At 39.9% G+C, this 15,325-nt stretch overlaps 1 protein-coding gene across 1 annotated transcript in view; it reads left to right on the forward strand.

Moving 5' to 3' along the window:
- MED13L (mediator complex subunit 13L) overlaps positions 1-15,325 on the forward strand; it is a 408,072-nt gene that overhangs the window by 320,580 nt on the left and 72,167 nt on the right. Inside the window, exons 5-8 of the mRNA XM_034790893.1 lie at positions 3,615-3,760; positions 4,814-5,008; positions 5,421-5,609; positions 14,704-14,866. Coding sequence (XP_034646784.1) covers positions 3,615-3,760; positions 4,814-5,008; positions 5,421-5,609; positions 14,704-14,866 — 693 coding nt within the window. The remainder of the gene's footprint in view (positions 1-3,614; positions 3,761-4,813; positions 5,009-5,420; positions 5,610-14,703; positions 14,867-15,325) is intronic.

Below are 15,325 nucleotides of genomic sequence, written 5' to 3' on the forward strand. Positions count from 1 at the left end.
GGGAAGCAGGGGAGGGGGTGGAGACTTTGGGGAAGGGGCGGGCTGGGGGCGGGGCCGGGGCCCTGTGGAGTGTCCTCCTTTTGGAGGCACAAAATATGGTAACCCTAGGCAACTAGTACTTTTTGCTTTTTCAGTCAGCATGCATTCACACTCACCATCATTTGGTGATAACACAATGTAGTGAAGTATCAGACTTGTAGCCTTCTCAGAGTGACTAGGGGAGTAGCTGGAAGACTATTTCACATGCATGGTGGTTTCTGGCATCCTGAAGAATGTCAGAGAGAGACAAAAAATTCAGAAAAAGTAAGATAACATAAAAAATAAATTTACGATGTGGCCCAGATTTTCAAGAGTTGATTATCCACAACTGGGACCAGATATTTTAAAAAGCTCATTGTGCTGAGCTCTTCCGAAAATCTGGCCCTGACCGAGAGTGCTGAGCACTTTTGTAAGTTTAGTCCTATGTGTGTTCTGTTGTACTTGTTTAGTTTCTTACAGGGGAATGTCTCATATACATAACTACAAGAATTGTATGAAAAATATTCTTTGTGGAGTCTTTGTAGTTTAGAGAGAGTATAACTGGGACTGTTAGTCACCATTAAGAAAACTGGATGTTGCTAAAGCGCTACTGAAGATTTGTTATGTAAAATACAGACAAGAAAGTTTCTTGCAATCTTATTTCTTGTTCATTACAGACTAGCCCTAAATATGTGGTCTGCAGTTAGAGTACTCTATGAAGACCTTTGCATATATCAATATGTGGAGATGTAGGTTGTATATGATTACAAAAATAAATAAATGAAAGTCTTATATCTGTTCCTGAAAGCTGACTTTTTCAGCATGTTAATTTCTTCCCCTTCCCATTGTATTTTATTTGTAGATCTGTCTTACGCTTTGTAGCAGGATTGATTTCTGCAGCTTGGTATTTAACGAATTATATGAAACTGTACTGAAGACAAGAATGTCAGTATGTTGGGATATGCATTCCTAAAAAGAACACATCACTCTGTGCACTGACACTGTTTTCTTGAAATAAAACTCATGTTTGTTACCAAAGTAAATATTTTATACAAAATCTGCCAGAAGCTTACCAAGAGTGTGTAGAGTCCCCAAACCTTGATCTTTATTGTTTTTGGTCTTTAAAAGCTGTGCTTAAAACAGTGAGTCTGTTGCCAGAGGGAACATTCACTTTATGTAACTGTTTTTTCTCTTGCAAAGTATTGCAATACAGCCCCCTGGAGTAGGACTTAGGAACAGTAAAAGGGGAGAAGCCTGATACTGTACACAGATGGATAAACGTTACTTTCCCTGGACACATTTGCTCAGCAGAGGAAGAGTTCTGCCTTTAGGAATTTATTAGCTCCGGTCAAGACTGGCTACAGAGAACCAAATCATGACTAAGCAAGATTTTCTATTTTTCTCTTGTCTACATATCTCAGGCAGATTTACTTGGATCTAGTGCTATAAATGATCCTGATTTCACTAATCTAGCTTGTAACTGTCTACTAGGGTACAATTTATGAATAATGGGCTAGTTATCTTAGACTGTTACGTTTCCAGAAACATGAAATGGAATCCTTCCTATATTTTCACTCTCCCTGTAATTCATGTTCCATATGCTATTTCTTTGAGTTATCTGAAGTTATGCTTATTTAGTCTGTTGATGTTAATGCTTAGTTTATTTTGATGTCATCTGGTTCCACTGATGACAAAAGGTGCAATGTACTATATTCTGTCCACCGTGGAAACATATGCATCTTTATCTTCCTAAATTCCCATTTTGTCTATTTCTTACTCTGACAATGTTTATAGAAGGTTGTGAATGTTGTGTAAGAATGAATATGACTTGTTCATGCCTGACTGCTTTGCAAGAGGCTTGAAAGAGTCAATATGTGGTCCCAGATGGCTATTTTTCTTTCACTTCAGTGGAAGGCAAGAAGGACTTTCACAGTCAAAACTGTAGGAAGCTTGTAGAATCAGAAGGATTCCTATGCACTGTCCTAAAGACCGGAGTTCAAAATGATTTCTTCACAAATAGCTTTTCTATCTGCTTTAGAAAATCTGGCCTGCTGAACTCTTTGCAGAGACTATTTCCACTTGATCTTAGACCAGACTTTTCATCGTTTTGCAATTAAAGCCTTATGAATATAAAAGGGCATCATCCTTTGTCCAGAGACTAATATTATTTTTGATTAAATGTTTTGGGTTCTGTTTATGATTTTATTTGTTATATGAGCAGAGGGGTTGTGTTTTGTTTTGGGGTTTTCTCTCTCCCCCCCCCCCCCCCAAGAGCAGAGTAGCTGAATGGAAATACCATGAATCTATGACCCATTTCCTTTCCCCCTTACAGCTTGCTGTAAAAATTTAGTGGCTAGTTTAAATCTACTGTGCAAGTGGTAGAGCAGTAAACTTAAAATGTCTTTTCTGTTGACATAAAGAAATCAAGTAAAACTTGCTAGTTCCCATTGCTGAATGATACAAAGTGCTACTAAACACAGGGTGTGCAGTGCTGAGGAGATTGAATAAAAGTTTAGCCACCTTCCATTTTGATGCTTTTTAAAATAACCTGCCCCCGGATTTTCTAGAGTGAACTTTTCTCCTTTTTTATAACATCAGTTGTAGAACCTTTAAACAGAAGCCTAACTTTTATTTAAGGACAAACACTTGTTTTACAAAAAATGCAGAATGACTTAGAGATTTAAGAAGATTAAACAACATCCTGTTCCAGACTATCAGTTCAGCTATTCAAAAAGAGTTTACTGCAGTGTTGCAGTTAGTTGACTTGAACTGTGAAGTGAAATTGTTACAGTTGTCAGTGTTATTTCCTTAGCTGAAGGTAGTTATGTTGTGGCTGGCTTAGTGCCAAAGCCAACAACTATTAAAGAATGCCTTGCCACTGTAGTCCTGCAATAATTTATCTGAACAATACAAATTGTATGGGTTTTTTTTGTTGTTGTTTGGCTGGTTTTTGTTTATTTAAGAAGTGTGGTGTTACAATTAGCAACATTTAAGCAAACGATTAGATGTAATGTAATGCAAAGCAATTCTATGTGGTGGATTAAGTGGGAACATTTTATTTTCATTATTATTTACTGAACATTATTCTTGATGGTGTATGGCAGTGTCATGGATGGCCTGAGCCACCGGTTTATTGAGATTGTTGCCTTCCGAGCAATTCTCTGTGCCTTAAAAAACAAAACAAACAAAAAAAAACAATATTCCCATGGCATATAAGTAATGATTCTTTCTCCCTATTCCTGTTCTCAGCTGAAGTTCAGGTCCTAAGAGTTCTCTTTCCTTTTCATCCTGAAGACAGTATTTTGACTTCTTGAAGCCTTCTGCATGCAGACAACTGTTTGTAGTGAGCTTTCCTTAATTGAATTGGGTAGGAAAATGAATCTCTGAGGTTGATGTCCAGTTCCATCATCAGCCAGAAGTTGGTAATTGTGCTGTGTACAGTCATCTTCAGTGGTTCTGAGCTCAGTTTACTTGAGTGAAACAACAGAACTGGGTTTTCAACCCAATGTGGCCCCCATCTGCTACAAAATCTGTCCTCTTTTCCCCCACATTCATTGATATGCTAGTGAACCAGTTTTTTATTTCTTTTTATCCAGTGAACATTTGTCTTGCGCCTTCACATTCTTCCTTCATGGGGAAAGCAACGTGTGCACAAGCGTGGAGATTGCCCAACACCAGCCAATCTACCTAATCAATGAGGAGCATATCCACATGGCCCAGTCCTCTCCTGCACCATTCCAAGGTAAGTGCACTTCTGACTGTGGCAGCTCTGGAAGTATAAAGACTTGCAGAACATGTAGTTTATGTGCCTATTTTAATTCCTATATATCAAAAGCCCCTAACTTGGCCCCAGTAATGGGTCAGGAAATAGATCCAGAAATGATTAAGAAACTAATTCTATTTTAAAAGTTACTGAGTTTTAAGTTCCCCTCAGGAAACTGGGAGCTTGAGGTAAAACCCTGTTAAGATTTTTAGTATGATAGCTAGCTGTAAATAAATGTTAGGTCATGTATTCCAGGTTTTTCTAGTCATTAACCTCATTAGATGCAAATATTTTCTGAAATAAGTACAACAAAACAAATTGTAATTGTTGTGAGATCTGTATGAACATTTTATATATTAGCACAGTGTCACAAGGTCCAGTAGGCTCTGGTCTATGGGTAGTGTTCTTAAATGCTACTGCAGTACAAATAATTGATCATGATAACATAGATTATTTGCTTGAACTGGAGTTGTTTTGTCTGAGTGACAGTCCCTCATTTTATTTTTCCTTCAGTGTGCTGTTTGTGGTGCAACGCATTTGTCAAAATGCAGATTTTTCAGAAAGAAAGGTGAAAATACAGAGCATAACCAAAGAGAAGAATAAGCATTTAAAATATATAAAAAGAGACATACCTGATATAGTCTTAAAGGTTTTTACAGCTTTTTAGGTTACAGTGTAGTGTTGTAAGCCATAAAAATGCTCTGTGCAATTTGGAAAAGAAAACATTGCACTTAAATTAAAAAAAAAAAAATAAGTATTACATACTGTATTACAGGACATCTTCAGAATATGTCTTCTGTTATTCCATTGATGTATAGTTATTTTTATCCCTCTTAATATTTATTTCATTATTTTACAAAGTTAAGTTGTGTGCACTATATTTTAAAAATAAGCGAAATGCAAAGAGCTGCTATCTAAAATCACAATGCAAACAAGACTGAGAACGAATCTAGGGGGAAGTGGAATGTGGTTGCTCTGCAGTTGAAATCCACATATTGTAGAGACTAGAGAGTGGTATGTTTTATTTTTCAGTTCTGTTGAGTCCTTATGGTTTAAATGGTACATTGACGGGCCAAGCATACAAGATGTCAGATCCAGCAACCCGTAAATTGATTGAGGAATGGCAGTATTTCTACCCCATGGTGCTGAAGAAGAAGGAGGGGCTGAAAGAGGAAGAGGAATTAGGATATGATGACGATTTCCCTGTGGCAGTTGAAGTCATTGTTGGTGAGATTTAGTATTTTGCCTAAAGAACATTTCGCCCCACCTCATAATTAAAAAAAAAAAAAATCTAATTAATCAGAAACAACCTTTCTAATTTCCCTATCTGGTTTTGTGGCTCTCTTGACACTGGAGCATTCTGACTAGTTATCTTGCCTCAAGGTTCTTACTCCCTGTATCCCTGATGCTGTTATTACAATATCAAGCTTCTTATTTCAGCTCCCTATTTGTCATAAAAGGATGGACGAATACTTAGGAATGAATATGCAGGCTGTAAACTTCTTTAGATCTTTTCTATTTTGACTAGTAAGGATTGTCTAGTGCATGTTGAAACCAAGACAAGGCCAGCCTGGGTAGCTGAATAATAAATGGAGAATTTAAAGACTTATTTTCTTCTTCCTGTTCCCATTCTTTATAGGTGGCGTACGAATGGTGTATCCTTCAGCTTTTGTTCTCATCTCTCAGAATGACATCCCCCTGTCTCAGAGTGCTGCCAGTGCTGGAGGCCACATCAATGTGGGTCAGCAGGGACTTGGCAGCATGAAAGATTCCAGTAATTGTGGGATGCCTCTCACTCCACCCACTTCCCCAGAGCAGGCCATCATAGGTAAGCAATAAACCTAGCAAAGAGACCTGACTCATCCTATTGAAAACTCATTTTAAATATTCTTTAACTGATTCAGTGAATGACAGTGTTCCATAATCTCTTGTCAGTTTACTCTTTGAACCAACGGAGGTGTTACTGAGGTGTACCAGCATAGTGTGCTTTCATTTTTGCATAGATTATAATTTCAGGGGGATAAATGTGTGAACAGCAGCAGAAAAAAGAGAGAGAATACGCTAATGAGTAGAACACAGGGATTTTCACATGAGTTCACAGAACAGAAGAGTTACCAGTTTTGTGAGAGTTAATTTCTGCCCAGTTTATTGGAAATCTATTGCATTTATGAGACAGCATGGACACCTGAGACTGTAGAAAGGATCAGGCCTTGTCAGAGTCCTTAATTGCATACTTGCTTAAGGGGGATGTAGGGATTAATTAGTTAATCATTGTAAAGTATTACAAACATGAAAAATACCATATAATTTATTAAGCATTACTATTGGAACAATGCCAGTATCTGAATGATGGTCAATATATTGACCAACATAGTGGGGATTGAACCAAGGACCTCCAGAAAAAAAAGAATGAGTCTCTGCAGCTTAAGGTAAAAAGTCAGGCTCTGTAGGTGGAGGATGTAATGAACTCTCATGAGATGTGGCTGGGTCAAAGAAGGGGACACGTAAAACTCGCTGACCAGTGGAGTTGCTAAGTAATTTACACCAGTTGAGGTTCTAGCCTTCTATTCTGTTATTATGCCACATATTTTCTGTACTTCTGTTTTCCAGTACACTCTTACTGCAGACAGTTGCATGTAAACTATATCTTTATTTCCAAGAAGTTCATCTACCTCTTTTTGATCCTCACATAGGTCATGATACTGCGTGACTGTACACTTAGTTGCCACAAAGGTTACTATGAAATCACAAAAAGGTTTTGTGTAGATCAGTTCTGGATTATGCTCTTTGCATCATTTGACTTCAGAGATTTGCCAGTTATTAAAATTTATTTATTATTACATTCCCTGATTTCAGAAGCACCGGCGTGTTTTTTAATTTAAACCTCAGTGTAGAAATTGTGGTTTGGATTCATAGAAGATGCTCTAAATTGAGTCATGCATGCAGGATTGTTGTAGTATGCTCAGCAATGAAATTTTGGACAACTTTCATCTGTTAGCAGCTTGTCTTGGAACAGTTTATGTTTATTATCTCAGTGGATTCTTAAAATCACATCTGTCTACAATGTCCCTTCCAGTTACACAGATTGAATATTGACTTTAAACATTATGCTTAAAAGAACCCAAGTAAGTTGCAAACTAAACATACTGGGTCTTAGTGACAAGGCCATTGGACAATTAATGGAGATATCCTATCTCCTAGAACTGGAAGGGACCTTGAAAGGTCATGGAGTCCAGCCCCCTGCCTTCATGAGCAGGACCAAGTACTGATTTTGCCCCAGATCCCTAAGTGGCCCCCTCAAGGATTGAACTCACAACCCTGGGTTTAGCAGGCCAGTGCTTAAGCCACTGAGCTATCCCTCCCCCCAGTGGCAATATCAATCATGCAGAAACAGTATAAGTTACAATGCAAACTAGTAATTTGAATAACATAGAATCATAGAAATATAGGGCTGGAAGGGACCTTGAGTAGTCATCAAGTCCAGGCCCCTGTGCTGAGGCAGGACCAAAAACACATAGACAATGTCAAACTCGTCTTAAAAACCTACAATGATGGGGTTTCCATAACTTCCCTCAGAAGCCTATTCCAGAACTTAACTGCCCTTATAGTTAAGTTTTTCCTAATATCTAACATAAATCTCTCTTGCTGCAGATTAAGTCCATTATGTATTGTCCAACCTTCAGTGGCCATGGAGAACAATTGATCACTGTCCTCTTTATAACAGCCTTTAGCATATTTCAAGCATGTTATCAGGTCTCCCCCCAGTCTTCTTTTCTCAAGACTAAACATGCCCAGTTCTTTTATCCTTTCCTTAGAGAACAGCTTTTCTAAAATTTTTATCATTTTTGTTGCTTTCCTCTGTATTCTCTCCAATTTGTCCACATCTTTCCTAGCCACCTAAAGTGTGGTGCATAGTACTCCATCTGAGGCCTCACCAGTGCCAAATAGAGTGAGACAATTACCTCTTGTCTCTTATGTTCAGCACTCCTGTTAATACATCCCAGAATGATATTAGCCTTTTTTTGCAACCGCATCACGACTGATATTCAATGTGTGATCCACTATAACCCCCAGATCCTTTATAGCAGTACTACCACCTAGTCAGTTATTCCCCATTTTGTAGCTGTGCATGTAGTTTTTCCTTCCTAAGTGAAGTACCTTGCACTTGTCCTTATTGAATTTTATCTTGTTGATTCCAGATCAGTTCTCTAATTTCTCAAGGTTGTTTTGCATTCTAATCTTGTCCTCCAAAGTGCTTGCAACCCCTCCAATTTGGTGTCATCCACAGATTTTATAAGCATGTTCTCTGTTCCATTATCCAAGTCTTTAATGAAAATATTGAATAGTACCAAACCCAGGACTTACCCCAGTGGGACCACTAGATACGCCCTTGCAGTTTGACAGGAAAGTAGTGATAACTGTTTGTCGAATATGGTATTTCAACCAGTTGGGGAGCCACTTTATAATAATTTCATTCAGATTGCATTTTCCTAGTTGGCTTAATAGAATGCCATGTGGCACTGTGTCAAAAGCCTTAGTAAAATCAAGATATGTCACATCTATTGCTTCTCCCCTTTCCCCCGCAACCAGTAACCCTGTCAAAGAAGGAAATTAGGTTGCTTTGGCATGATTTGTTCTTGACAAGCCCATGCTGGCTATTCCTTTTAACCCTATTATCATCTAGGTTCTTACAAACTGATTGTTTAATAATTGTTGCCATATCTTTTCAGGTATTGAAGTTACGCAGATTGGTCTGTAATTCCCTGCATCCTCTTTGTTCCCCTCTTTAAAGCTAGCTACTATGTTTGCCCTTCTCCAGTCCTCTGGGACCTCACCCATCCTCCATTAGTTCTCAAAGATAATTGCTAACAGTTCTGAGATTGTTTCAGCTAGTTCTTTAAATACCCAAGGATGAATTTCATCAAGCTCCTTAGACTCGAATATATCTAACTCATCTAAATATTCTTTAACCATTTCTTTCCCTATTTTGGCTTGCATTCTTTCACCCTGGTTGTTAATATTAATTTTATTGAGTATATGGTCACCATTAACCTTCTTAGTGAAGACTGAAGCAAAATAGGCTTAGCCTTCTTGATCTCATCTCCTTCCCTGCTAAGTTGAGGACCCATGCTTTCCTTCATCTTTCTCTGGCTCCTAGTGTATTTAAAGAACTTCTTCTTGTTGCCTTTTATATCCCTTGCTAGGTGTAGCTCATTTTGTGCCTTAGCCTTTCTGATTTTATCCCTTCATGCTTGTGCTATTCTTTTGAACTCCTCCTTAGCAAGTCTTTAATGTTTAAATTTTTTATACGATTCCTTTTGGATTTTCAGGTCATTATAGAGCTCTTGATGGAGCCATATTGGCCTCTTCTATTCTTCCTGTCTTTCCTTGGGACTGGAATAGTTTGCAGTTGTGTCTTTAATATGGTCTCCTTGAGAAACTGCCTGATCTCCTTTATCCCATAGATTTTCTTGTCATGTGACCTTACCTACCAGCTCTCTGACTTTGTTAAAGTCTGCTTTTTTGAAGTCCAGTTACATGCTGAATGTGAGCTATATAACATATACAAAAAGTGTAAACCTTTTCTATGAATTTTAATTGTGAATTCGTTCAGGGCTTAAAAGTTCACAGCACAGTATAACTAAAGTTCTTATTCTGTATATCATAGAACCATAGAAGATTAGGGTTGGAAGAGACCTCAGGAGGTCATCTAGTCCAACCCCCTGCTCAAAGCAGGACCAATTCCCAACTAAATCATCCCAGCCAGGGCTTTGTCAAGCCGGGCTTTAAAAACTCTAAGGATGGAGATTCCACCACCTCCTTAGGTAACCCATGCCAGTGCTTCACCATCCTCCTAGTGAAATTGTTTTTCCTAATATTCAACCTTGACCTCCCCCACTGCAACTTGAGACCATTGCTCCTTCTTCTGTCATCTGCCACCACTGAGAACAGCTTAGCTCCATCCTCTTTGGAATCCCCCTTCAGGTAGTTGAAGGCTGCTATCAAATCCCCCCTCACTCTTCTCTTCTGCAGACTAAATAAGCCCAGTTCCCTCAGCCTCTCCTCGTAAGTCATGTGTCTCAGCCCCCTAACAATTTTCGTTGCCCTCCACTGGACTCTCTCCAATTTGTCCACATCCTTTCTGTAGTGGGGGAGCCTAGAACTGGACACAGTATTCTAGATGTGGCTCACCAGTGCTGAATAGAGGGGAATAATCACTTCCCTCGATCTGCTGGCAATGCTCTTACCAATGCAGCCCAATATTCCATTAGCCTTCTTGGTAACAAGGGCACACTGCTGACTCATATCCAGCTTCTTGTCCACTGTAATCCCCGGGTCCTTTTCTGAAGAACTTCTGCTTAGCCAGTCAATCCCCAGCCTGTAGCAGTGCATGGGATTCTTCCGTACTAAGTGCAGGACTCTGTACTTGTCCTTGTTGAACCTCATCAGATTTCTTTTGGCCCAATCCTCCAGTTTGTCTAGGTCACTCTGGACCCTATCCCTACCCTCCAGCGTATCTACCTCTTCCCCCCAGCTTAGTGTCATCCGCAAACTTGCTAAGGTGCAATCCATCCCATCATCCAGATCATTAATGAAGATGTTGAACAAAACTGGCCCCAGGACAGACCCCCGGGGCACTCCACTTGATACCAGCTGCCAATTAGACATCAAGCCATCGATCGCTACCCGTTGAGCCTGATGATCTAGCCAGCTTTCTATCCACCTTATAGTCCATTCATCCAATCCATACTTTTTTAACTTGCTGGCAAGAATACCGTGGGAGACCATATCAAAAGCTTTGCTAAAGTCAAGCTATATCATGTCCACCGCTTTCCCCATATCCATAGAGCCAGTTATCTCATCATAGAAGGCAATCAGGTTCATCAGGCATGACTTGCTCATGGTGAATCCATGTTGACTGTTCCTGATCATCTTCCTCTCCTTCAAGTGCTTCAAAATGGATTCCTTGAGGACCTGCTCCATGATTTTTCCAGGGACTGAGGTGAGGCTGACCGGTCTGTAGTTCCCCAGATTCTCCTTCTTCCCTTTTTTAAAGATGGGAACTATATTTGCCTTTTTCCAATCATCCAGGACCTCCCCTGAGGTAAGATAATGGCCAGTGGCTCTGCAATCTCATCAGCCAACTACCTCAGCACCCTCGAATGCATTAGATCTGGATCCATGGACTTGTGCATGTCCAGCTTTTCTAAACAGTCCTTAACTTGTTCTTTCACCACTGAAGGTTGCTCACCTTCTCCCCATACTGTGCTGCCCAGTGCAGCAGTCTGGGAGCTGACCTTGTCTGTAAAGACAGAGGCAAAAAACGTTTTCAACTTTTTCCACATCATCTGTCACTAGGTTGCCGCCCCCATTGAGTAAGGGTCCCACACTTTCCCTGATCTCCTTCTTGTTACTAACATACCTATAGAAACCCTTCTTGTTACCCTTCACATCCCTTGCTAGCTGCAACTCCAATTGTGCTTTGGCCTCCCTGCTTATGCCCCTGCATGCTCGAGCAATATTTTTATACTCCTCCCTAGTCATCTGTCCAGGTTTCCACTTCTTGTAAGCTTCCTTTTTGTGTTTAAGCTCACTGAAGATTTCTCTGTTAAGCAAAGCTGGTCGTCTGCTATATTTGTTATTCTTTCTGCACATCAGGATGGTTTGTTCCTGCGCCCTCAATAAAGCTTCTTTAAAATACAGCCAGCTTTGCTGGACTCCTTTCCAGCTCATATTAGCCTCACAGGGGATCCTGCTCATCAGTTCCCTGAGGGAGTCAGTCTGCTTTTCTGAAGTCCAGGTTCCGTATTCTGCTGCTCTCCTTTCTTCCTTTTGTCAAGATCCTGAACGCGACCATCTCATATGAGTACTGTATATCTGTATACCATATATATGTGTATGTTTATAGGTGTGTTTATGTGCTCTTCTGAACCTATATGCACACACACACACATCTCTAAGTAGTTTAAATAGTTTGGGGTTGGAGGGGTATATGATATTACCTCGTATCTCAATTAACTGTAATATCCTGTTTATATATATATTACCATATATGAGAGTCAACTTTCTGACTCTTCATTTGAATCTCTGTGTGGCAAACAACATCTACGTTTTTCTATCCAAATTTTGCTGTGCACAGATTCAAAAGTAGAAACAGATAATAGACTCTGATATACAGTAAGAGATAAGTATAGTCTTTTGAGTTGGGTGTTTTTGTAGGTGACATGCCATCTAAAAATAGAGCTAAAGTTTGGTTTAATTTTTAAAAAGTTAAGTATTCTAAAATACTAAGATACAATGCAAATGAACTAGGAGATGAAGGAGATGATGATGATTGGCTGATTTAGCTGAGATGTCACAAGTAATCTCACTAGCTAAAAATGAGCTGTTCATAGGGAACAACCAAAAGGAATGGAAGTAAGAATGAGGAAGTAGTAGAGTGATACTTTGGGCTTTTCATAAGGCAAGAGAGAGAGGAAGGAGGGAAGGACGGCAGAAAGAAAGAAAGAAAGAGCAGCTCTAATGATGTCAGTGTGTGTGTGTGTGTATATAATTTATATATAATATATATATATATATATATATATATAATATTCTCCTAGCTAGGCACACATCATATAGTGAAAAATATGCAACAGGCCTCTAAAAATGCACTGCAAAATGTTGGATCATATCAAGTCACACACTCAAGTGTAGAGTTTGTGTGCTGATAACCTGGCCACTAGTGCCTCATAATAGTTTTTGGATGTTGGTATTATCACAGAGTACACCAGTACCAGAGTGTGGTTTATGAAAATGTATTCTGACACCAGCGGCAGAATTTGCTAAACTGGAAGGGTTAATCCAGTTTAATTCAGTCAAGATGCTTTTCATCACTGATCTGTCAAGTTCAAAACCAACATTATGATGTATTTCAAAACAAGCAAAATACATTACTACAGCCACAGACTTTAGTGCAGGGGTGGTCAAACTACTGCACACGGACATTTTAATCTGGCCCTCAAGCTTCCATTGGGGAGCGGGATCTGGGGCTTGTCCTGCTCTGGCGCTCCAGCCAGGGAGCAGGATCGGGGGCTGCTCTGTGCAGCTCCCGGAAGCAGTGGCATGTCTCCCCTCTGGCTCCTATGCATGGGGCAGCCAGGGGGCTGTGCTCCGCATGCTGCCCCTGCCCCAAGTGCCACCCCTGCAGCTCCCATTGGCCGGGAACTGCGGCCAATGGAAGCTGCAGGGGCAGCATCTGCAGACGGGCAGCGCACAGCAGAGCCGCCTGGCTGCACCTCTGGATAGGAGCTGGAGCGGGAACATGCTGCTGTTTCCGGGAGCTGTTTGAGGTAAGTGCCACCCAGAGCCTGCATCCCTGAGCCAACCCCCCATGCCACAACCCCCTGCCCCAGCCCTGATCCCCCTCCCGCCCTCCGAACCCCTCAGTCTCAGCCCGGAGCACCTTCCGGCACCCTGAACTCCTCATTTCTGGCCTCCAGAGCCCGCACTCTGAGCCAGAGCCCTCACCCTCTCCTGCACCCCAACCCCAATATCGTGAGCATTCATGGCCCGCCATACAATTTCTATACCCAGATATGCCCCTTGGGCCAAAAAGTTTGCCCACCCCTGTTTTAGGGAGTCAGGGAATGCTTTGATTTTAATGATTGCTGCTTTTCCAATCACTTCCTTTAAGAAAGGAGAAACAAGAAACAATATCTGAACTTACTAGAGAGACATCTGCAATCACCAGGAATCGTACAGGAAACTGAGTTAAAAAACCTGTACACAGAGTAGCAACTGTAGCTTGCAAACCAAATCATAGAGAGAAACCAGTAGATTTCTTTCTTCTGATATAGTGAAATGGTGACTATTTTCAGTGTTTTATTCCTAAGGCTTCTTAAATTGTGTCAGACATAAGGACAAACAGTTCTGTACAGAGATTTGACCTTGTTAAAAGCTTCCTATCATTATGCTCAGACCAGCAAAGAAGGTAGAGTGTAGTGTTATGCATCCAACAGGCTAAATGAACTTACAGCTCCCTCTGCTGTTCCAGTCTGTGTTTTAAAGCTGACTATATTAGGGTCTCGGACTATCCAAACAGCTCTCTCAGTGAACAATAGAAACATTTGCTCATACTGTGAGTAACAAGGTTTTACTCCACTGGTGAAAAGAAATGAAGTGCAAAATAAAGATCATAATCCTTAGGTGGTGGTGATTAAGGTTGTAATACCACTTTCACTCTTTCTCCACCAGCCAGGCAGTATTGTCAGAAAGGGTCTTGAATATCACCTAATAGCCTATTATTAGTGTATGTTCAGTTGTCGTGGTGAATACTAAAGAAGGTCAATTAAAGGTTGAGATTTTCTACCAAAATCTACGCTAATGTTGCAAATCAAGCACAGAAAGAAAATGAGTGAAAATTCCATCCCCAAATGTGAACAAGTATTATCACTCAATAATCCATTCATGCCTTCTTTGCCTCTTGTGTTAAAACTTGCTGCTTCTCTTTGTATCAATGCATGTTTAGTACAGCTGGTGCAAGTAAACAATCTGGTGTGATTTAATACTGTAGATGCCTTTTCTTATAGAACCATGTATCTTGTGATGAGTTGTTGTTTTAACAAGACCACGAAAGATTCTGTAAGTTAAACTTAATAGCCAGCAACAGTGAAAAACTACATCACACAATTCCACTCCCTAGTGCCGTTTCTGCTGTGCTGACACAAATTTTGCTTGTGGCTATAGTTTACTGATCTTTTCATAGCTGGTGACACTCTTAAACTGTTCTAAGCTTTTATTAGTGAACACAAGCATTTGTAAACTCATCAACCTATAAGTTGAAAAGCCCTTCCAGGAAAAACTAATGTTATAGCTGCTGTTACTCATGTCTACAATCCTGTTTGATTTTTTTTTTATTTATATTTTTTTATTTTTTGCAGGTGAAAGTGGAGGTACTCAGAGCTCTGTCAGCCATTCAGCTTCACAGGAGGGGGCAGTCACTCTGCACAGTCCAAAGAAATCAGGGAAGATTCCTCCAAAATTCCACAATCATATGGTCCACAGAGTCTGGAAGGAATGCATTCTCAACAGGTCACAATCCAAGTAAGGGAATAATTCTGCTCATGTCCTTTGTTGATAACAGTACAGCTGTCACACTTAAAAACTTGCTAGTTTTGCCTTAGATGCTACCTCATTATTTCCTATACCTCTCTATTCAAAGTGAATAATGCAAGGTAATGTTATCTAAGACAATTTCCAATTATTTTAGCTTGAGAACAAGTAATAGTGACAATAATGCTGTATATTCACTCATTTAGCTCATTTCACCTCTGGCTGTCTGAGCTTTACACATGTAGCCGAATTCTTCTAGTGGTTACTCACGTGCTAACTCATTGATGACAAAAATATTAGTTCACATTAGAAATACAAAATTACTAGGTCTGGAGGGTAGATGACCTAAGGACAAATAGCCTGCTAATATTTGTTTATAATATTATAATATAATATAATAATAGCTGTTTATATTTTTAACATTATATTCATTTATAGATGTAAACATTT

This window comes from Trachemys scripta, chromosome 15, assembly GCF_013100865.1.
Source record: "Trachemys scripta elegans isolate TJP31775 chromosome 15, CAS_Tse_1.0, whole genome shotgun sequence".
Taxonomy (NCBI): Eukaryota; Metazoa; Chordata; order Testudines; family Emydidae; genus Trachemys; species Trachemys scripta.